At 52.2% G+C, this 22,469-nt stretch overlaps 7 protein-coding genes across 7 annotated transcripts; 4 read left to right on the forward strand and 3 right to left on the reverse strand.

Annotated features, from left to right (window-relative positions):
- Window positions 1-1,522: 1,522 nt before the first annotated feature.
- On the reverse strand, window positions 1,523-4,046 carry atm1 (ATP-binding cassette Fe/S cluster precursor transporter ATM1; the record flags this gene model as incomplete). The annotated part of the gene is made up of 7 exons (XM_025656214.1): window positions 1,523-1,602; window positions 1,681-1,897; window positions 1,960-3,006; window positions 3,060-3,328; window positions 3,378-3,492; window positions 3,546-3,605; window positions 3,669-4,046. 7 exons carry the CDS (start codon window positions 4,044-4,046, stop codon window positions 1,523-1,525), a joined length of 2,166 nt encoding a protein of 721 aa, XP_025513765.1.
- Window positions 4,047-5,111: 1,065 nt separating this feature from the next.
- On the forward strand, window positions 5,112-6,958 carry BO85DRAFT_451088 (AIM24 family protein). Its single transcript, XM_025660513.1, has 7 exons — window positions 5,112-5,356; window positions 5,432-5,550; window positions 5,626-5,697; window positions 5,758-5,928; window positions 5,981-6,099; window positions 6,150-6,369; window positions 6,418-6,958. Exons 1-7 carry the CDS (start codon window positions 5,149-5,151, stop codon window positions 6,739-6,741), a joined length of 1,233 nt encoding a protein of 410 aa, XP_025513766.1. The 5' UTR covers window positions 5,112-5,148; the 3' UTR covers window positions 6,742-6,958.
- Window positions 6,959-7,334: 376 nt separating this feature from the next.
- BO85DRAFT_424630 (MCT family MFS transporter) lies at window positions 7,335-9,140 on the forward strand (the record flags this gene model as incomplete). Its single annotated transcript, XM_025658047.1, has 4 exons — window positions 7,335-7,674; window positions 7,782-7,888; window positions 8,003-8,586; window positions 8,702-9,140. 4 exons carry the CDS (start codon window positions 7,335-7,337, stop codon window positions 9,138-9,140), a joined length of 1,470 nt encoding a protein of 489 aa, XP_025513767.1.
- Window positions 9,141-9,513: 373 nt separating this feature from the next.
- On the reverse strand, window positions 9,514-11,885 carry BO85DRAFT_376045 (kinesin family protein; the record flags this gene model as incomplete). The annotated part of the gene is made up of 3 exons (XM_025656204.1): window positions 9,514-11,103; window positions 11,153-11,562; window positions 11,615-11,885. The coding sequence occupies 3 exons, from the start codon at window positions 11,883-11,885 to the stop codon at window positions 9,514-9,516; spliced, it is 2,271 nt and encodes a 756-aa protein (XP_025513768.1).
- A 1,537-nt stretch (window positions 11,886-13,422) lies between these two features.
- BO85DRAFT_375857 (COPII subunit SEC24) lies at window positions 13,423-16,293 on the forward strand (the record flags this gene model as incomplete). The annotated part of the gene is made up of 3 exons (XM_025656193.1): window positions 13,423-13,959; window positions 14,017-15,663; window positions 15,718-16,293. The coding sequence occupies 3 exons, from the start codon at window positions 13,423-13,425 to the stop codon at window positions 16,291-16,293; spliced, it is 2,760 nt and encodes a 919-aa protein (XP_025513769.1).
- Window positions 16,294-19,591: 3,298 nt separating this feature from the next.
- Window positions 19,592-20,798, forward strand: BO85DRAFT_376316 (mitogen-activated protein kinase; the record flags this gene model as incomplete). Its single annotated transcript, XM_025656219.1, has 4 exons — window positions 19,592-19,701; window positions 19,749-19,944; window positions 19,991-20,720; window positions 20,770-20,798. 4 exons carry the CDS (start codon window positions 19,592-19,594, stop codon window positions 20,796-20,798), a joined length of 1,065 nt encoding a protein of 354 aa, XP_025513770.1.
- Window positions 20,799-20,979: 181 nt separating this feature from the next.
- On the reverse strand, window positions 20,980-22,426 carry BO85DRAFT_498219 (uroporphyrinogen-III synthase HEM4). Its single transcript, XM_025664024.1, has 2 exons — window positions 22,044-22,426; window positions 20,980-21,954 (listed from the first exon to the last, which is right to left on the reverse strand). The coding sequence occupies exons 1-2, from the start codon at window positions 22,357-22,359 to the stop codon at window positions 21,161-21,163; spliced, it is 1,110 nt and encodes a 369-aa protein (XP_025513771.1). The 5' UTR covers window positions 22,360-22,426; the 3' UTR covers window positions 20,980-21,160.
- Window positions 22,427-22,469: the final 43 nt, after the last annotated feature.

Here is a 22,469-nt window from a genome sequence, read left to right on the forward strand (position 1 = left end):
CCACGCAGGGAAGACAAGCCACCGAGGGTTACGTGCCAATGAAGAATGCAAGGTGAAAGAGTAGTAGAAGAGAAGGAACAAAGAAAAGGTCAAAAGAGAGACGTGGTGGAGAAATAGAAGAAGCAGCAGCAGAAGAGAGAGGAGATAATGGAGACGATGACGATAGTTAGATAGATACTAGTAAGGGAAAACAACGAATGTGGAAAGAACGACGGACTGACTGACTTGGAACTGGGGGAATAATTGGGAAGGAAGGAACCGAACAAAACGTGTGGGAAAGAGAGGAACTGGAAGGCACGATGGCCGGGACGGATGTGGACTTGCTGCACCGACCACCAGTCAGGAAGGCGCAACGTGGTTTGGGGGAGGGGCGTCCCTTCCTGTCTGGGCCTAGCCAGGGGAGTCCAGCCAATCAGTAGCCTCGACTAAGTATGCCCACCACCGTCAGGTACGGAATCCAAATACACTAAGGAAATACTAGACCACGAACTAGACGTCCGTCACCACCACACAGACCAGACCAGACTCTTCAATACCCCTGACTATCTTTCTCAAGAAGAGACATTCAACAGTCACAGTAGCAGAGATTGCTCAATTGACTTTTTTCTTTTTCATTTGAGATAATCATCTACGTATCTAACCGACACTATCGTATAAGATCTCCCGCTATTGGCGAGTCTTTCCATCCATCATCCATCCAGAACTTCTCATCTCTTCTCTTCTTCCCTTCTCAAACTCAAAACCTCCCCACCTCCCGCCCGGAGATTTGTTTTCTTTCTTCTGTTACCCCCTAACGCACGGTTAACATCATTAGACTCACCCTCAGGCAGATAGATAAACCACGAATCGAATTGTGCTCGTACTTGGGCACCAACCATCCAATTCTGAACATTATTGTTCCTTCACTCGTTCAACTTGGAATATACAATATCAATCTATCACTCTCTCCTCCTCATCCCTGGTTCTCCCTGACTCAAGACCCTGCGTACCAGATCGGCTCGCTCGCTGGGTCGAAAAGGGTAGAACCGAGACGGGGTAAGACGCTAAGGCCAGTTTCGAATGTGCCGGTGGTTCCGTCTAAATGGCCTGGCCGTGCCTTGCCTTGCGTGCTTTTCTTTTCCACGGCTCCAGTTATTTTTATTGGAACCGCCCGCTTGCCTTCCTTCGGTTCAGTTCCCCTCGTGGCAACCCGGTAGACTAGTCCGTCGTTTAGATTGCGTGTGGGATGATTGGGGGGAAGGTGGCTTTCCCACATTTCACCGAATGGTGCACGTACACGACAGCCACAGAGGAGAGCGTTTACGTAAGTTGGTGGACAACTGACTAGTAACGTAGATAATTACACATATAGTGGCTATTGTGTAGATATCTACTTCGATAGTTTCCCATTTGTATCGTTCAGTCGCAAAAAAAGTCTAAAGCGCCAAGAAATATAGAACAAAAGAAGGAAAGGAAGGGAATCATACAATTCCCTTTCATTGGGTGATTGCTTGTTGCTTATCGTCGTGCCTCGCGTTCTGCACTACTTCTTAGTAGTACTCTCCTCTTCCTCCGCAGCTGTCGGCTCGCTGTCCACGTCCTGTGCGAGGGACATTTCTTGGGCTGTGGCGCAGGATTTAGTTAGCTTTCGTGTTTGAAATACACCAACTCCTTCCGGGCTTCCGACGGCGGGTCTCTTACCGTTCCACAGCTCGGCGTAGATGCCATTCTGCTCCAGAAGGTCGCGATGCGATCCCTTCTCCGCTACTTGCCCCTCCTTCAATACGAGGATCTGGTCGCAGTCATAGATCGTGCGCAGTCGGTGCGCCACGAACACGCTCGTGCGTCGCTTCTCCTTTAGGATGCTGTTGATGTTCTGCAGTAGCGCTTGTTCTGTGTAGGTGTCCAGAGCGGAGGTCTGCCCGTTCATGATTAGTATACTTAGCCGCCTGCCATGCTGAATAAGAACAATTGTCTTACCGCTTCATCGAAGAATAGCAGCTCCGGATCCTTCAGGATCAGTCGAGAAATGGCCAGTCGCTGCTTTTCACCTCCAGAAATCATCATGCCTCGCTCACCCACCGCAGTCTTGTAACCATCGGGCAGCTTCTGGATCAGCTCGTGGATGTGTGCACGTTGCGCCGCCTGGTGGACTTCTTCATCGGTCGCCTCAATCCGGCCGTAGCGGATGTTGTGTGCGATTGTATCGTTGAACAGAGGGGTATCTTGGGGCACAACACCGATGGCCTTGCGGAGACTTTCCAGAGTCACATCGCGTACATCCTGACCGTCAACGAGGATCCGGCCCTCTTGGACATCGTAGTAGCGGAACAGCAGTCTCAGGATAGTCGACTTGCCGCAACCACTAGGTCCAACGATAGCGAACTTCTGGCCGGCAGGAATCGTAAAGCTAGCGTTCTTGAGAATGGGTCGGTCGGGGTGGTAGCCAAAGGTGACGTTCTCGAATCGAATCTCGCCGCCCTGCTTCAGCTGGAGGGGCTTGGCATCCGGTCGCTCGGTGATGTTCACGTTGACTTTCTGCAGGTTGAAGAGGGTCTCCATGTCCAGCAAAGACTGGCGGAGCTCACGGTACACCGAGCCCAAGAAGTTGAGCGGGACCGAGAGCTGGAAGACGAGCTGATTAACCATGACCAGGTCACCTACAGTCAGACTGCCGCTAGCAACCCCGTTGGCGGCGAGATACATCATGCCTGCGAGGGCACTCGAGAAGATCATGTTCTGGCCGGAGTTGAGGAAAGCCAGCGACGTCGTGACCTTGATGGAAGCATCCTCGTAGGCCTTCAGGGCCTTGTCGTAGCGTGCAACTTCGAATTTCTCGTTGTTGAAATACTTAACCGCCTCATAGTTGATCAGAGAGTCGACAGCAACGGTGGCACCACGGTTGTCTGCAGCATTCGCCTGCTTGCGGAACTTGGTTCGCCAGGCGGTGGTCATGATCGTGAACGCAGAGTAGGTCACCATGGTTGCGGCTGTGATCGCCGCAAACTGGACACCATATTGGTAGGTCTATCACAGTCAGTTATGCCATATCTGGACAGATGGTGCAGCGCAGGCCCTACCAGAATACCGCAGACAAGAGAAATCTCCAAGGCAGTTGGCACCACGTGGAAGACCATGGACGTCAACAAGAAACTGATGCCCTTGGTTCCACGGTCAATCGCTCGCGTCAAACCACCGGTCTGCCGAGAGAGGTGGAAGTTAAGATCGAGCTGGAGCAGGTGCTTGAATACATTTCCCGCGACCTTGCGGATCGCCTTCTGCGCAACACTAGCGAATACAGCATTGCGCAATTCTTGGAACAGTGTAGCCCCGATCCTAGTAACACCGTCTGGTAACCATTGTTAGGTACAGTCTTCCTGCATGCGGGGATCTCTTACAGGCAATAATCATCGAGCCTGCGACGGTGTAAGCGGTTCCGCCAAAGGTCGAGAAGTCCACGTTCATGGAATCAACGATGTTCTTGAAATAAAAGGGTACTTCGACATTCAATATCTGGTTGGATAGTGAGTACAGATGCAGGGAACCCAGTAGGTAGCATAGCTCACCTTTCCTCCAACCAGCAGCGATAGGGCCGTGCCGACACGAAGCTTCGTTCCCCAGTCACCCTGCACCGTTCTCTATTAGCACCCTATGCCTCGCTCGTCCACAACGCCGCGAATCCAGCTCACCTTAGGCCAGAGATACTTTGCCATTTCCTTCATTATCGCCCAGTCCGCCTTCCTCTGCTCCTTTCTCCCCACGGTAGCTTCGCTGAGCAGGTCTTTCTTCGGGGTCGCTGTAGCATTTTGGGTACCCGGCGGACTCTGCGCGACATTGGCAGCGCTGGGTCGGGTAGTAGAGGGATCTTTGGGTTCCGGCGTCTGCGACTTCGACGGAATATTCTGAGAGGTCTGGCTCCTCAGTGGGCTTCTGGTGGTTGAAAATGATCTGAGCTGAAAGCCGTAGGAAGCTGACGCCCATGACGTTGGGCGCGGAACGGCTGAAGTGTGGTGTAGAAAGCGTCCCGAGGCACGCCAGCAAGGCGTGCGGGCCGCCCTGGGCAGCATTGTGGTCGGTAGATGCTCTTCACAGCGACCGGAGGTATGCAAGGACCGTCTTTATAGCCAATGGAGCATTGCGGTGGTGGTGAGGCCTTGCGCGAATTTCCGCCTCGTGATGGGGACCGCCGGGTTCGGAGGAAAACGTCGGCGGCGGCGGGGGATAAAGTATGAGGGCGTGAGATGGAGAAGGTACTGGGGATGGGGACCGCGGTGGATCAGGGCGCTGTTTATTCACGACACCGTGTATGGCGGATCATTGATTGAGTGTCCGGAAGAAATATTGAGGGTAAAATAGGTACAGGTGATTCAGCGAGGGAGGCTGCAGTGATAGCACCAGGAAAGGCAGTTCTGTCGCAATCGCCGATTCCGAGTATCTCCAGGTCTCCGGTAAATTACGTTACTCTCGGTACGAATGCGGCGGTTCACTATCAGACTGTCTTTCTGATGTTTACTCACAATTTTCTATGAGTCTACATGAATTGAGTCTTTTCTTTGCTTTTTCAATTCCTTCTTGGGGAATCGCTGTATAGCTTGAAGGTATCCGGTATGAGTATGTCATCCTTAGTAGGAAAAGTAAGTGACGTCGTGAAGGTAGTAAGTAATGTGCCGATATTGTTTAGAAATATGGTCAACACAGGTCCAGCTTCATTGCTACTACCAGAAATAGAGATATATATGCTCTTATATACTCGACATTAGCGGGTAGCAGTCAGATTGATAGTCCACTGAAATAATAGAGGGGATACTTAAAAGATCTCTCATATAGTCAAGGTAGACACGTGAGATAGGTATGACATCAGTGCAACACAGCTTATATCTCCCAAACCACCATCGGATTGAGGTATTCAGCACAGTTATCAACATCTGAGCTATCCTCATGTCGAGCTAAATCCAGTGATAGTGACCACAATACCCTCACTGCAAGGCAAAAGTGGATGAAACAGCTTCAAATATCGACAAGTTCGCAGTGCCAAGCCGCAATAGCGCTTTTCCCGATCTGGAAGCGTGAATCCGGGCGAGAAGAAGAATTACCGCGGAGAACGAGCAGTTGCATTCCCAACCCCAGCTTCTTCTCCATCTGCACTTCATTCGGCAGAGACCCTCCATGATGGCATCGGCTCAACCTTGGAGGAGTGCCGCGAGGACTCTGTCCTGGACTCGAGTCGTCCCTTCCCGGGCGCGACAAGGGGCATTGCTGCGCCGCGGATGGCAGACCAGATGCGTCCAGATTCGCGCGGCGCCTGCGGAGGAGCCTGCTACCGTCAATGGCGACCATCTACCTATCTCCAGCACCCCTAGCTCTGCTGAGTCTGCTGGCAAGTCTCCAGGCTGGACCCGAACCCGCTTTAAACCCCGAGCAGACCGCGCTAACAAGTCGCAATCATAAATAGATGCACGATTCGATGTCATCGGCGCGCCCTACTCTCTACTATCGGTTTCGCTCTCCGCTTCTCAGAACCTTTACACTCGTCGGGGTACCTTGGTCGGATTGAGTGGAAAGGCAGACAATGTATGCGCATGTTGTTGTGGTTAATGCTCTACCCTGTACGCTGCTCTAGGGTTAACGACTTTGGCATCAACGCAGGTGGTTTCTACATTGAGCGTCCTAGAACCCTTCCGGAGGGCTGTCGTCGGCGTGCCGTTCCTCTACCAGAAGGTTAGGCTGGTCTTCCTAGGATTTGAACAATTGGTATGGCTATTGACACTTGACTGCTAGGTGTCTTCGGCAAGTCCAGTGACTGCGCTGGTTTCCGTTCGTTCTCCGAATACTTCCTTTGCTGTCGTTCACTTGAATGGCTCCGTGGACTGGATGGTGGCCCAGAAACGGGCATTGCTTGCCTGGACGGGTCGCTCGCTCTCTATCCGCCCAACTATCAACACAAGTCTGGTTCGTGATCCTCATTGGGTCTTGTGTAAAAAGACTAGACTAACCCGCGAAGAGCCTTGCCCACTGGGGTAGCTCTGAGGTCACAGGACGAGGTTTGTTGGCGTTGGTTGGTAACGGTCAACTCTATTCCGTTGAGCTCAAGGCTGGAGAGCAATACATCGTTCACCCGAGGTAAGCATGGCTGTTTCCCTGATTGACCAGCTTTTACTGATGTCGCATAGCAACGTCGTTGCCTACACCATGTCGTCCAACCCCCCACGCCCCTATCGCTTCAAGTCTACGACCTTAAGATTCCAGGTCCCGGGTCTTAAGAGTCTCCCGGCCTTCATCCAGAACTCCAAGTTCATCCAGGATATGTCGGAATCGAGCACTTGGAAGTCGACAATGAGGATTATGCACACGATCCGTACATGGTCTCGGAAGACCATCTGGGGAGATCGGGTATGTCGCATCCTGCGAGGCTGTCAAGTTGCTGCTAACCCTACATAGTTGTTCCTCCAATTCGATGGACCCTCGACCATCCTTCTACAGACCCGCGGTCCTCGTATCAACGAGGTTCTGACCTCACACGAAGTTAACGAAATCGCCAGTGCGCCTCGAGGCTTGACCATTGGCCCGGCAAAGCCTACCGAGGGTGAGCGCCAACCAGGAGAGGAGTATGTGAAGGCTGCTGAGGAAGCTGTTAATGCTGGACCAGGACCACACAGAACTGTGGACGAATTGACCAATGAGCTCAAGGGCACGGAGCAAAGCATTGCCACTTTGACGAAGGAGGGCAAGGTCATCATTGAGAAGGCAGGACAGAAAAACTAAGCTGAAACAGTATCAGTCTGTTGCTGTTCTTCACGCATAGATCATAGCGTCCGACATCCAGGTATCTTTTTCATTTATTTTGTTTCATTGCAGGCTCAATGTACTATAGACAATAGCTTGTGTCCGACTACACCCCACGTGAACGTTATTTCTCCTTTCTCCCTATTTTCTATGCACTGTTAGTGATCTTGATCAAATCGAATCAATTTCCCGCCTTGCATTGTCTTAAACTATTTAGCCAACAGGCACCCACGTATAAACCGGTTGACATGTGGTGGGGGGGGGGGGGGAATTTCCATGAATGAAGGGATCTCGCAAGGGGCCTCGTTGTCTCACAAACATAAACGTTCCTTTTTTAAGTCCACAGCAAGGACCTCCCCTTTGGAATGTTCATGAGAATCACACCGCTGGTCGACTCTTCTTTTCACTTGTGGGAATCCGGGTCAAACTTCGCTATCTAGAGTCTCGAGGCCCAGATCGATGCCACCAGATTCCCCCCACGCCCAAGCCCCCAATATCACATTCCCTAATTCGCAGCAGCTGGAAGCAGACATCCTTGTGACAAAGGCCAGCCCTATTTTGCTGCAGAAACCATGACGCAACAACAACAACAACAGCCACCGAATGAGGCCATTCCGGCCAGCGAGCCCGTGGAGGATGATGTGAAAGAGCCCTTTCAGCTACCAGTTTCTGCTTCGGATACCAGTGACGATGTAGAGGCGCAGCAGAGCGATACACCGGGCACTACGACTTCCGGAGAAAAGCCCGGAGACAATCCAACTGCAGGTCATACTTCGGAGAAATCCAGTGTCATTGTCCAGGACCACCAACCAGCATCGACACCTGAAGGCCCTCCAGATGGCGGACTCGCAGCCTGGATGACGGTTTTCGGTGGATTCTGTAGCATGTTCGTGAGTTTTGGCTGGAATAACTGTGAGTGTTGGATATCAGAGACACTTTTGTCATGATATCGCGAAGATACACACCGACCATTATCGAATGACGATTGCGCAGCTTGCTAACTAACATGCAACTCCCAGGCATGGGGATATTCATCGACTACTACCAGACTCATCAACTGAGCGACATGTCCACTAGCTCCATAACATGGATCACATCGCTAATGACATTCATGATGTTCTTCGGGGTCCGTCTTTTCCTCCTCCCTCCAGCCCTAACGTCTGCCCCCCCCCAACCGCCATCACCATCACCAACATCCATCAATCCACCCCCCCAACTGACAGAGCAACCAACAAAATAGGGCCCCTTCATCGGCATCCTCTTCGACAACTACGGTCCCCGCTACATCATCCTTGTCGGCACCATCCTCCACGTCCTCGGCATAATGATGACCTCCATCTCCACCGAATACTACCAAATCCTCCTGGCCCAAGGAATCTGCAGTCCCATCGGCAACAGCGCCCTCTTCCACTCCGGCGTCAACTCCATCAGCACCTGGTTCGGCCGTCGTCGCGCCCTCGCCCTGGGCATCGCCACCAGTGGCGCCAGTCTCGGCGGCGTCATCATCCCCATCATGCTCACTCGCCTCTTCGACCTCCTCAGCTTCGGCTGGGCCATGCGCATCTGCGGCTTCCTGATCCTCTTCCTCCTCATCATCACGAACCTCACCACCACCTCCCGTCTCGTCCACACCAGGAAACAATACCATATCCGCGACTTCATCCGTCCCCTCCGCGAACTCCCCTTCATCCTCACCACCGCCGGAACTTTCTGCTTCTTCTGGGGCATGTTCCTCCCCTTCTCGTTCATCCCCTCCCAGGCTCAACGCCATGGCATGTCCCCTACCTTGGCTTCGTATTTGATTCCGGTCCTTAATGCAGCTAGGTAAGCCACCTACCTCCCCTATTCCCACATCACCTCCTCCATCCTTCAAGAAAGAAAAGAAAAGAAAAGCCACACTAACCCTACATCCCCCTCCGGGGGGATGACCTATATACAGCTTTCCAGGCCGCATCATCCCGCCCTACCTGGCGGACGTCTTCGGACGCTTCAATCTCATGATCCTAATGACACTAGCATCCGGGATCCTCGTTCTGGCACTCTGGCTTCCCTCCACCGGCAACGCCCCTGCCATTGTCTTCAGCGCCCTGTATGGCTTCACCTCCGGCACGGTGGTGAGTCTTGCCCCCGCGCTGGTGGCCCAGATCTCCGAGATCAGGGAGATTGGTGTGCGCAGCGGGACGTATTTCTGCATTGTGTCGTTTGCGGCGCTCACGGGCACGCCGATTGCGGGCGCTTTGTTGCCGGATCCCCTGGGAGGGAGTTATACCAAGTTGTTTGTGTTTTGTGCGGTGGTTATGCTTGCCGGGACAGGGTTTTATTGTGCTGCGAAGGGGAGGATTGTTGGGTGGAGGGGGTGGTGGGGGAAGAGGGTTTGAGTGGTGGGTATTTTTAAGTGGTGGGGAGATGGGAGGGATGGGGATGGGGATGTGGTGGTGATTTATATTGTGGTAAAATGATGGGATTTTGTGCTAGCAAGCAAGTAATCATGTTGACGAAAATAGATGGTATAGTGCTTTAAGAGTATCTCGAGCAATAATTGGAATAGATAGATGCCTATATAGATGCTTCGATTCGATCCTCTGTCAACTCCCAAACACCTTCGCTGTGCAGTGCAAAGCCACGGCAATGAATGATAAAGCCACAAGAAAACAGATATGCTAGCAAGCAAACAACAGGCAATGCAAGTCGACAATGTATATAGTGAACTCCCAGCTCCAAACGTAGAAACAATGCACAATGTCTGTACTGTTATACCAGGACTCCGTTTCGCATGCTCTGGACACTCTTCACACCCACACCCTTGAGCTGGCTCAGCTCCGCAAGGCTGTTGATGTGGAACCGCGCTTCTTCATCTTGGCTGGTGTTGTGTTGATCCATCTCGCATAGACAGTCAACGATAGCCTCGGCCTTCTTGACTCCCACGCCTTTCAGCAACTTGATCTGGCTGACGTCGCGCGAGTTGATGATGGAGAGGAGGTGGATGGTGCGTGGAGAGGGCGGTTCCTCGTTCATCATGTCGACGCTGGCGCGTTCGTCGTCCAATGGGGATTTGGTCTTTGTGCGCTTCTTGCGTCTGGCGTGGGTGATTTCCTCGATGTCTTCGTCGCTGAATTGTTCGAGGGACGCTTCGGGTTCTTCATAATCCGCGTCCGAGTCTTCAGCAACGCGCTTGAGGTGCGTCTTAGCGGGCTGCTTCTTGAGGGATAGCATACTGCCAAGTTCTCGCCTGTGCCCGGAGTGACTGACGGTGCCGGTGGTGTCGGCGTCCTGGCGCGGTTTGCCGTGCATACGCTCCTTCAGGCTGGCAATCTTCCTGGATAACTTCTCGTTGTCCGGGAAGTATGGTAGGGCCAGCTGGTACATCCTGAGAGCGAAGCTGTCCTCGCCACGTGCTTGGTGCTGCTTGGCCATGAGCAAGTATGACAGACCTTCGGCCCTTGCATCTTCGGAGCCTTCGATGCGTTGTTCGAGAAGTTCCAGACGCCGCTGGACTTGCTCATTCAGTTCGCGGACCTGCGTTTGTCTCGACTGCTCACTGACCGCTCGCACAGCCAGGATCTCCTCGACCTTCTTTTCTACCATCTCTTCGATCTTGGCCGCGGAGATGTCGTCATGGTGCTTTTGAGGCTGCTGTGTTGGTTGAGCGAGACGAGAAGGCTTCGATGAGAGGCGGGAGATATCGGAACTCAGAGAAGGCCGGGAGCTCATGGAAGTCCGCTTAGGGGGCTCCGGTTTCTTGAATTGTGTGGTAGTTCTAGGGTGCGTCTTATCCGAGTAGACGTGGAAAGCCTTTGCGGGCTTTTCGAGGGTCTTGGTGTTGTCTTTGGCTGCGGCAGTCAGGTTCACGTTCACGGAAGCTGTCAGAGGCCGCAGGGGTTGCCGTTGGGCTGTCACGGAAGGCCGCGATGCTGGTCTAGGGGGCCCCTTGAACATTGGCTCGTTTTCTACCTCGCGCACTTCGATCTTCTTCGTGCGGTTGGCGAAGTTGAGTGAGCTTATGGTGTCCAAATGGTAGGACCTGACCGGCGCCAGGTTCAATATCATCACAGTTAGCCCATTGTTCTGTCCCAGCGATAGAATCCTCGTCATCTTCGACTCTCGATACGGTATTCTCGAGTGCTTCTTGCTGATTGCTTCGACACACTGAGCCAGGACGAAGAGGCTCTTGTTGATACTAGCGGACTCAACCATGCGCTCTTTGTCATTATCCGTCCGGCGGTTATCTTCGGAGCCAGCAAGGTCGATAGCAGATGCGGTACTAATGCGCGTTTTATCTCCAGTGGTGACTGCGACGCGCACGCAGAGGATGGCATGAGATCGTGATGAGTGGGCGTTAAGCTACAATGGTTAATATCGACCTTCTTTCGGGAACAGCGTGGGGGCAAACCTTTGTTGCAGATGTGGACCTGTTAGTATTGGCTTGATCATACAATAGCTCGAATTCCTTCAGAGTATGGCATGGCCTCTCCGTCAAACCCACGACGACTGTCTTGCCGCCGTTGTCTCGAAGAGGTAGACCTGCCAGCGTCCTCTTCTCGGGGGGTTCGAATAGGTCGTAAACCTTGTCATTGTAGATTTCGTAGTAGCTCAAAGACACCTTGACAGTAGTTTCCCCGTCACTGTCCTTCTCCATCTTCCGGCTGCGTCTGTAAATGCTGCTCAGGAGACGAGGAATAGCGCCACGATCAGCCAAGCTTTTACCGCCTCGCATTGTGTGCGTCTTTCCAGTTCCTGTAACCCCGTATGCAAATATCGTTACGTCGAAGCCATTGAAAAGATGCTTGACAGTAGGAGCAACTGCGCGTTCCATCAGTATGTCGTTACCTCCCAGATTATTGGCGTCACAAACCCTCTGCATCGAAGAGCTCCTGCTGCGAAGCTTCCGCATCGTAGACAGCATTGAACTGAAACGAGTATTCTTCGCCTTCGTTCTTGGGGTTCGGAATCCGCACTAGGTTATCCCGATCCCTCAAGGCTGCCAGTGCGCCTTTCCCCTGGGAGCTCGTCTTATCGCTCTTGCCAGGCACTGCCTGGTTGGACGATCCAGTGCGTAGGATGACATCTAACTCCCGTTCTGATTTGAGAAGCGGTCGAACCCGCGCGACTACCCGGACGCTCATTGTGTATCAGGGGGGTTGATATGAAATGGATTCGAAATTATCGCCAACGGTTGGTGGATGTAGTCCCGGGACTTCGTTGTATCGTTGCTTCAAGCTGTCCGATCCAACCCTGTTGACCAATTGAGGTGACGATACTTATGGCGGCATAAGAATGAGTTTCGACTAATCGTAGAGGTAGGACCAATAGTGAGCAGCTAAACGTAAATTAAGCTGCCGTCGAAGTATTTTGCACTCTTGGATCCTAAAAGTCAGGCGCTGGATCGACAACCCGCAATCCAAGCACACCAGGCGGCAATGAGCAGCTAATTGAAGGAAATAAAACAGAAAACAACAGCAGAAAGCAAACTGACGATAAACGGTGGGCCGACGACTCGGTGGGTTAGAGACAATGTGCTCTGTGAACCGACAGGGATAGCTTCGGTGTGGTGCGACTGGCAGCGGTCAGCGTTGTTGGCACGGCAACCTCCCACGTTCGTCTACCCCAGGCATCCCACCCTTCCGATTTAGGGTGCAGTATCGTGCATCGCCATGGTTTCTTTTGCTTCTTGCCTGCAAAAGTCATATTGAGGAATGTCGTTGGATTCGAAAGAATGTGTTTGTACTACTTAGTACCTTCTTTGTTATGTCCATGTGCTCTATTGTTTGGTAGTACAAGATCAGTGTGTGCTGTAGATACTTTGCAGTCAGCATTCAATATATAAATTAGTGCTCAAGCACCATCGAAAAACCATAGTAGTAGCATGTGGGTGCATAGTTTATGATGTAGACCCATGACTAAGGCTTTCTCAATCTAACCTGTCAAGCTCAAGGGTCTCGATCAATAGATAGAGCTCTGTCAGTCTTCGAGCTTCTGATTGATGCTGTAGGGCTAGAGTATAACCAGTACTGACATCCCTGATGAGTATGAGATCATAAGCCCAAGGCAGCGACTACCACACAACTATTACCTACTACCCAATGACTTACAAAAATGTTAACACAGCCATTATATTCCTCAACCTAATAGATTGAGAGTCGAAAGTCTACTTGTATTCCCTGTATTCCAACCCTATCTATATTAAAACTGGTTCAATAGAATATGCCCAAATAATGGGCTTCAGTGAAAGTTGATTGAGAGTCGGTTAGGCCGCGGGGAGCTGATTGGCCCAGGCGCGGCAGCCGCAAAGGCCACCGTACACCATCATCCATCCTATCATCCTCCATCGTTCATCGTCGCCTCTCCGACTCCCACAGCTCCTCCCAACTCTTTCAGGACACCTCGCCTGCTCCGGAGTGTGGCATTGACGTGCTCTTTCCCCTCCGTTTGTCACCTGTGTTTCTGCGATCCGGTAAATCCTTGGTTGTTAGTATGCCGCCGTCCCTCTAGCCTTCCATTCCCCTTTCCCACCTCCCACTTCGAATGTTGACCGACGATCCAGTGAGCCAGTGACGATTTATCCGACCGCGCAACACCCTCGAGACCGCCCTAACAAACCCTCGGGAAACCACTTCACCTTTCCCCCCCCCGCCGACAGACGATAAATACACACAATCCTCCATGGCAGCACCACAAGGGGGCTACCCTCCCCAGGAAGGATACGGTCAGCCTGCCGATTATGGGTCTCCCGTGCAACAACCCGCGGGGTTGGCTACTGGTGCCCCGGCCCAAGGCCAGGCTGGAGGTCGGAAGAAGCGTGTTTATGCCGGCGAAGCCTTTGACTTTGGATCTGGTGCCAATGCTGCTCTGGGAGGTCAGTTGCCCGCCGGTGGCAGCTACGGAGCATACCCGCCGCAACCACAGGCTGCGGGATACCAGCAACCTATGTATGGAGCAGACCCAACTCAGATGCAGGCTGCGGCCCCAGGATATGCGGCGCCCGCCAGCCCTCAAGTCGCACAGATGACCCAGCAGTTTGGTGCTATGGGCATGACCGATCCGCACCTCCTGCCACCGCAGCCGGTCGCCCAAGCTCCCCAGGCTCAGGCCCCGCGGGCTGTTCCCCTCAACCAACTCTACCCAACCGATCTCCTTACCCAGCCCTTCAATGTCGCCGAGCTCGATTACCCGCCACCCCCCATTGTTCTGCCGCCCGGTGTATGTATCTGATGTTTCCAAGTTGCGAATTATTGGATTTGCTGACTTTCCCGCTAGACCAGCGTTTACCCTTCTCCCTATGCCAACTGCCCTCCGAAATACGTTCGCTCGACCCTGAACGCCGTCCCGACAACAAGTTCGCTACTGAAGAAGTCCAAGCTGCCTTTTGCTCTTGTTATTCAGCCCTACGCAGCTCTCCATGACTCCGAAGACCCCGTTCCTGTTGTCCCAGACCAAGTCATCTCGCGTTGCCGACGCTGCCGATCCTACATCAATCCTTTCGTGACATTCCTCGACCATGGACACCGCTGGCGTTGCAACATGTGCAACCTGACAAACGATGTGCCTCAGGCATTTGATTGGGATACCGCGCTGCAGAAGCCCGCCGACAGGTCGTTGAGGCCTGATCTCAATCACTCGGTGGTCGAATTCGTTGCTCCTCAAGAATACATGGTCCGCCCCCCGCAGCCGCTTGTTTATCTCTTTTTGATTGACGTGAGCTACGCTTCCGTTACGAACGGCCTTTTGGCTACCACTGCCCGCTGCATCAAGGAGAGCCTTGACCGGATCCCGAATGCGGACCGTCGGACACGACTGGGATTCATCGCGGTCGACTCCAGTCTCCATTACTTCAGTATTCCCCGCGATGGCTCGGAGAACTCGGACCCTAGAATGCTGGTCATCAGTGATTTGGATGAGCCTTTCCTTCCCATCCCGGGCGATCTTTTGGTGACCCTGAGCGAGTGCCGTGAGAACATCGAAATCTTCCTCGATAAGCTGCAGGAAATGTTCCAGAACACTCAGAGCAACGCCTGCGCCATGGGATCCGCTCTGCGTGCTGGTTACAAGCTGATATCGCCCGTGGGAGGCAAGATGACCGTGCTCAGCTCCTCTCTGCCTAACATCGGCCATGGCTCGTTGACCATGAGAGAAGACAAGAAGGTCCTCGGCACCAGCAAAGAGAGCAGTCTGCTGCAGACGGCGAACAGCTTCTACAAGAGCTTCGCTGTCGAGTGCTCCAAGGCGCAGGTCTCTGTTGACATGTTCTTGTTCTCTTCACAGTACCAAGACGTTGCGTCTCTCAGTAACCTGCCCCGCTACACCGGTGGTCAGACTTACTTCTACCCCGGGTGGAACGCCGCTCGTGGGGAGGACGCGATCAAGTTCGCTCGTGAATTCTCCGACTACCTTTCTTCGGAGATTGGCTTGGAGGCTGTGCTCCGTGTTCGTGCTACGACCGGTCTGCGCATGAACACCTTCTACGGTAACTTTTTCAACCGCAGTTCCGATCTCTGTGCCTTCCCTGCTTTCCCGCGTGACCAAGCGTATGTCGTTGAAGTGGCGATTGACGAGACCGTCACGAAACCCGTTGTTTGCTTGCAGACGGCGGTTCTGCACACTACATGCAACGGCGAGCGGAGAATCCGGGTGTTGACTCTGGCGCTCCCTACGACGCAGAACCTGGCTGATGTCTACGCTTCGGCCGATCAACAAGCTGTTGCTACCTACTTCAGTCACAAGGCTGTTGAGCGGGCCCTGAGCAGCGGGCTGGAGCCTGCCCGCGAGGCTCTGCAGACCAAGGCCGTCGAACTGCTGTCGACCTACCGGAAGGAACTGGCTGGAGGCAGTGTCAGCGGCGGTGGTCTTCAGTTCCCTGCCAACCTGAGAGGCTTGCCAGTGCTCTTCCTTGCCATGATCAAAAACGTAAGTCCTGCCCGTAGGTTTGCATGTCCAACCGTATTTGCTAACACCATTTAGCTTGGTCTTCGCAAATCCGCGCAAATACCCACCGACATGCGCTCTGCTGCCCTTTGCTTGCTTTCGACGCTCCCCCTTCCTCTCCTCGTGCAGTACATCTACCCCAAGATGTACTCTCTTCACGACATGCCCGACACTGCTGGATTGCCCGATGAGCAGACCGGCGAGATCCTTCTCCCTCCCCCGATCAACCTGTCATCCGAGCGCATTGTTCCCTATGGTCTCTACCTCATCGATGACGGCCAGACGCAGTTCCTGTGGGTTGGACGCGATGCGGTGCCCCAGCTGATCGAAGATGTCTTTGGCCTGCAAGACAAGTCGCAACTCCGCGTGGGCAAGCAGAACCTGCCGGATGTGGACAATGAGTTCAACCAGCGGGTGCGGGCGGTGATCGAGAAGAGCCGGGATCACCGGTCGAAGGGCGTGGGCAGCATTGTGGTGCCACACCTGTATGTGGTGAAGGAGGACGGAGAGCCTGGACTTCGCTTATGGGCGCAGACCATGCTGGTTGAGGACCGTGCTGACCAGAGCGTCAGCCTGGTGCAGTGGATGGGCTCGCTGCGGGAAAAGGTTTGATCACCCCATTTTATCTCCCCCCCCTCCCTCATAAGCGCTCTACCTCTGCCGGCATTGGACACCTCGTTTTCACATACTTGGGAGTCAGATCGGGCTGACGAGCTTGAACACGCCTACAGGTTGTTCAGTAATGATAAAGCTTCTTCTTTTTTCGAATTATCCTTGTTCCATTTTCCTTTGTTTTTGGTAAATTATATGGAAGAAATTCCACCATACATTCCCCATGGATTCTGTTGTCTGTTTGGCGATGTTGTAACTTATTCCGGCTGTTGGTTCAATCAATGGGAAGAAACGAAAAAAATGGACGGCCAAAACCATTTAGTCCGTGGTTCTCTCTATCTACTAGTACTGAGTACTGCGGAGTAGTCTAAGTATAATACCTTATACCTTAAACCCCGCGCTTCTCTTCATAGAATTATAAAAGACTCTATACATACTCAGTAGTAGTCTCACCACCATCCATCGGCAATGGCCATGTCATTTCCATTCCGAAATATACCCACCCACATGTGCCATCACCACACCGACAGGGCACAGACTTACTTCCCTTCCCGTCCATACACAGCAAGTAGTTGTCTCCACTCCCTCTCCTCAGAATTAAGTAGTAGGTAGATTCTCCTTCCCGTGCTAAAGGAAAAAAAAAAAAAATAAGAAAATCAAGGTTTCCCCAACCACTGCACATAAAAACTAAGTTACTACTACGGAGTACTTAGGAGTCTGTGACAAGACCTGCACCATAAACTTTAGATCACAGGGCAGGGGCTGGACGAATCGGGTGGGGAGAATGGACACTTGCTTGCCGCGGAAAGGGCACGAAGAAGTATGAGCTAGGTGTAGGGAGAATGTGACGAGAATTTAGTAGACTAGTCTTATGTGATGAGATGAAGTAAAGTAGCGTAGTGTGATTTGATTGATTGATGGGGGTATGTACTGCGCCCCTCCCTTCCCTCCGTGGTTAAATTTATCTGTGCGGGAAAGGAAACCAAGTAGATAGGTAGGTAGGTAGGTAGGTAGTGTGAAGGAATGTGATTAGCAGATTGGCAGCGTTGGTTGGAGCTGGTGGGGGGGTGAGGTGAAACTGAGGGATGGGTTGGGTTGCGGTTTTGGCGCCGTGGCGGTAGTAGTATCTGACTGTTTAGGTGTGTCTCGTCTGGGCGGAGAAAAAGGCGTTGAAACACTGGTCGAGACGTAGCCTCAGAAGTTAGAGGAGGGGGGTGGGGAGGGGCTCATTCTAGGGTGTGGGTGATTGACGGCCACGTTAAGATGACAGGATGTAAGGAGGGGACGGGGTTGATCGACTGTGAGGCTGTTGCGAGTGACGGGTCTGTCTGTCTTGTCTCCTACTGTATGGAGTAAGTTGGTGAGTTGTACGGAGTTGCTCATTTTGATTTCTTGCTTGGAAGAGAGTAAGTGGTAGTCATAGTTAGTATGGGGTTAGTTTGGGTAGAAGGAGGGGGCCAGAAATGGTATGAGATGGGTCAAAACTAAGGTGAGATGAAGAGATGAGAGACGGGTTTGGGATTGATGGGAGATATGGGTAAAAATATTATTGAGTTTGGGACTGAATTGTATATGGTGTATAGTTTAATTTATAGTCAATCAAGGTAGGATATCTCTCATCTAATTGATGATAGTCTAGATGGTGATGATGGAGATGATGTTCCTGGTGGAACTTGAAAGTGATAGAAACACTGGATCAGGCACGCGTACCGTACCGTAACCAAATAGTCTTGTTTTAACCAGTTGGTCTGTCTCGCTGCCAGTTGCTTCAGGCCATCTCGCCTCCAACTGGATAAGATGGATTTTCCCTTAACTTTCGGCCTCTCCCACTGGTGGGTGTTTGTTGGTGGTCATAGTTAGCAGTAGTAGTTTCTCCATTGTTGGTTCAAGTGCTATATTTATCAATTTCAACTTCCTCCCCCCTGGCCCTTCAAACTTCCCTAAAACTACAGCTTGTGGCTTATCTGCTATCGAGTGTCGTTCCTTGGGTCGGTGCCTTCTATCGATAACTTGCTCCACGTTTTCCGGGTCTTCTTGGAGCATCCCGAGATTTGGTAGGCTCTCTCGCTCTGTCCCTCTCTCTCCCTCTCTCACACACTCCCCCTCATCTGTGTTGCGTCTTCAAAGAAGTGAGAGGCCACGCATTCACTGCCCAAGAACACTTGTTCCCTCTCTCTCTATCTCTATTCATCTATTGTAGCTATTGTTGTCAAGTTCCTGTTTGTTACCCATCTCCCTCATCCTCTTTCTTCTTTCATCTCTCTCTCTCTCTTTCTCTTCATCCTCTTCATCCAGCCCCACCCCACTCTGGCCGATCCGCGCCCGGTTTATTAACTTCCAACTACGTACGCTAGTCTCCTCATTGCTTCCTACTACTGCCTTCACTATTGCTCTGTGTCTCTCCATCCCCTCTCCACATCCCCTCGAACTGCTCCTGCTGTCTTTTCTCCCTCCTCCTGCGCTTACTCTCTTCTGTGTTCCCCCCTCTCCGATCTGCCCCTGGTGTGTTTCCACTACCTATTCGAGAAAGCTCAAAGAACCCTTTGAAACTGACTCGCGGTTGCATAGCGCAAGCTACGAGGGATTCACCTTACAACGGAATTAAAAATAGAACGGAACTGTGAAACGCCAGACGGAGTGTGAAAATAGCTCCTCAACATTGGTAAGTTTATCTCCTTTTCAGCGACATCTTACCTCTTGCCCTGGGTATTACAAAAGGTTCTCTTCGCTCGTGTTGGATCGGTTCATTGACATCCCCCAGTTCCTTTTTAGGTCATCACTTACTGTATATCCACCGCACGTCCTTGCTGAGCGGCTCACCCAGTCTGCCTCACGACCAACCGCTACTGGTTCCCGATTCTACATTGAATCCCTCACATCCCGAACGTACAGGCGCCTCCGAAACTCCTGGCGGCTACTTGCGGGTCCTCCGTGGTTTCGATTGCAGACGCGCTGTACCCCGCTTCCGATCCTTGACAGCTCCCGAACGACTGTCACTCGTCTACCACTCTCGCCGTAGCATGCGCATTGGCGGTTATTAGCCTCCCAGCATAACCAACTTCTAATCGAGAGCCCTCCTGTAAGCGCTAGCCTGGTGTCTGTTGCTTGAACATGTGGTGGGTCGCGGTGTTACTCAATAGGCCATCTTGTTGCTGCATGTGACGGGCCTACCTTGTCGCTTCAGAGGGTGTCATGAGATGTGATGAGATAGTATAATGAGAACACGGCCCAACACTACTGATTGCAGCATATACGCTCATTGACTGCGACTGACACTTGATAGTACACAACCGCAAACATGGTGCAGCAAATGCCTCCTCAAGGGGGGTCGCGCAAGATCTCTTTCAACGTGTCCGACCAGTATGAGATCCAGGATGTTATTGGTGAGGGAGCTTACGGTGTCGTTTGGTGAGTTGCTCATATGTAAATGATGGCGGCGTACTAATGAACCGAAGCTCTGCTATTCACAAGCCCTCTGGCCAGAAGGTCGCCATCAAGAAGATCACTCCCTTCGACCACTCGATGTTCTGCTTGCGGACTCTGCGTGAGATGAAGCTGCTGCGCTACTTCAACCACGAGAACATCATCTCCATTCTGGATATCCAGAGGCCTCGGAATTATGAGAGCTTCAACGAGGTGTATCTGATTCAGGTACGCTCATTGCAGAGCCTAGATAAGATGAAACTGACGAATCTAGGAGCTGATGGAAACGGATATGCACCGGGTCATTCGTACCCAGGACCTCTCCGATGACCACTGCCAATACTTCATCTACCAAACCTTGCGTGCGCTCAAGGCCATGCACTCCGCCAACGTCCTTCACCGTGATCTCAAGCCCTCCAACCTTCTCCTCAACGCAAACTGCGACCTGAAAGTCTGTGACTTTGGTCTGGCCCGGTCAGCCGCATCGACCGACGACAACTCTGGCTTCATGACGGAATACGTTGCGACGCGTTGGTACCGTGCCCCGGAGATTATGTTGACGTTTAAGGAATACACCAAGGCGATCGATGTCTGGAGTGTCGGCTGTATCTTGGCAGAAATGCTGAGTGGAAAGCCGCTTTTCCCCGGAAAGGACTACCACCACCAACTGACTCTGATCCTTGATGTCCTTGGCACACCAACCATGGAAGACTACTACGGCATCAAGTCTCGCCGGGCTCGGGAGTACATTCGCTCACTTCCCTTCAAGAAGAAGATCCCCTTCCGCGCAATGTTCCCTAAGAGCAACGAGCTGGCGCTGGACCTTCTGGAGAAGCTCCTGGCGTTCAACCCTGCGAAGCGTATCACTGTTGAAGAGGCATTGCGTCATCCGTACCTTGAGCCCTACCATGACCCCGATGATGAGCCCACGGCGCCCCCGATCCCCGAAGGCTTCTTTGATTTCGACAAGAACAAGGATGCACTCAGCAAGGAGCAATTGAAGCGTGAGTAATACCGCCTACTTTGAGAATGTCTGGATACTAACATGCGCAGTCCTGATCTACGAGGAGATTATGCGGTAAAGGCTTCACGAGTCGATGAATGCAATTGATATACCACCCGACATGGAACGAAGGCGGAGCCTGACATGATGGACGGAGTTGGCTTAGCACATACCCATGATGCATAGAGAACAGGCAGCAGCACTCAGCGCGCTGGCCTTGTACGCAGTAATATGTCGAATAGCCCATATGTGAGGGAGTCATGACTGCAGCATCTCGAGATTCTTGTTGATGTTGATGTGGAAGCGGCGTGCAGTTTCAGCGATAGTCCAGCTTGAATATACATTACGTTAGCGATTGATATAGAGTGGTACGAAGTTTCTTAAGCCAAGGGTATATATATACACATCACATGTATCTTACACCACCAACACCCACCACACCTAAGTCTCCTCAGAAGATTTCATCATCTCCCTCATAAACCTCTCAATCCCCTCCCCCACCCCCTCAGGACTGGGCCTCTCCGCACAAACATCCGCCTCAAACCCAAACTCCCTCCTCAAATAATCCCTCGTCGTCGGCCCAATCGTCGCAACAAAGAACCTCCTCTCCCCATCCCCATCCACCTTCCCCCAACCCCAACCACTACCATCCTCACTACCTATATACCCCAACCCCCTCAACATCCCCTCACACCCCGTCGGCGAAAACACCACCGTCCACACCACCCTCCCTTTCCCCTCCTCAGTAGTAACAATATTCTTCATAACCTCCCTCTCCCTCTCAATCACCCCCTTAAAACTCTCCTCAAACCCCTCCATCACCCCGGTCTCATACACAACCACCTCATCAACACCAACACCCTCCCCCGGAGGGAGATCAGGATTCATCAGTGTCCGCGGGATAATATCCCGTCGTTGTTCACCGACGAGGAAAAGTAACGGTGGCTTGTTGTTGTTGTGCTTGTTGTTGTTGTTGTATACATCATCTTCTTCCCCATTGGGATTTGACGTAGTGGTAGTAGTAGTAGTAGTAGTAGTGGTATAAAGAGAATTATAGTGTTCGAGAATATACTTCGCTAATGCCTCTCCATTCCCTGTATCTGCGCCGTGGATGCTCGCGTGCGGTAGGTATTTGTCAACGATGGTGGTGGTGAGGGAGCGGGATGTTGCGGGTCCGACGGTGTAGATGGGGAGGTTTTGGGAGGAGGTTTTTAGTGTATTTAGAGCTGAGCTGTCTGTGTTTTTCTCATGGGGTTGTTGTTAGTGGTCATGTGGTGTTGTGGTGGTGGTGGTGATGGTGGGGTTAGGGTGAATTTATTCTTACCATCGTCAAGTTCAGCAAGTACTCTCCCGAAGCCTTCGACTGCGCGCTGGCTGGTGAAGATCAATCCGCCGTATTTTCGGTCATTCTTCTTGGTCTTCTCCTCTTGGGATTGAGGGGGGAGGAGGGCTCCGGATGTGAAGAGCTCGCGGATCGAGCGTAGTCTCTCGGTGTGGAAGTTGTGTGAGAGGACTGGGATGAAGGTGGGAGTGTAGTTGCTGGTCGGTTGGTGGAAGTAGTCGGAGTAGTTGTCGTGCGGGGTGGATTTGGTTTTGAGGAGGATTATCGGGGGTTTGTTGGTGTTTTCTGGGGAGGGCATTGTGATAATTTGTATTCAATTGGGGGTGTGGGTGTGGGTGTGGTTGTGGACGAGATGAGAGTGAGGGGGGTTGTTGTGGTGAAGTGGGATGGACGGATGCGGAGATGCCG

The sequence above is a fragment of the Aspergillus piperis genome (assembly GCF_003184755.1).
Source record: "Aspergillus piperis CBS 112811 unplaced genomic scaffold BO85scaffold_14, whole genome shotgun sequence".
Classification (NCBI taxonomy): Eukaryota; Fungi; Ascomycota; class Eurotiomycetes; order Eurotiales; family Aspergillaceae; genus Aspergillus; species Aspergillus piperis.

Coding starts and splice junctions, on each gene's coding strand:
- BO85DRAFT_498219 (XM_025664024.1), bottom strand. CDS start 22,359: ATGCCCTCCCCAGAAAACACCAACAAACCCCCGATAATCCTCCTCAAA. Junction 21,955..22,043: donor ACTTGCTGAACTTGACGATG/GTAAGAATAAAT, acceptor AGAAAAACACAG/ACAGCTCAGCTCTAAATACA.
- BO85DRAFT_451088 (XM_025660513.1), top strand. CDS start 5,149: ATGGCATCGGCTCAACCTTGGAGGAGTGCCGCGAGGACTCTGTCCTGG. Junction 5,698..5,757: donor TGCCGTTCCTCTACCAGAAG/GTTAGGCTGGTC, acceptor CTTGACTGCTAG/GTGTCTTCGGCAAGTCCAGT. Junction 5,929..5,980: donor CAACTATCAACACAAGTCTG/GTTCGTGATCCT, acceptor TAACCCGCGAAG/AGCCTTGCCCACTGGGGTAG.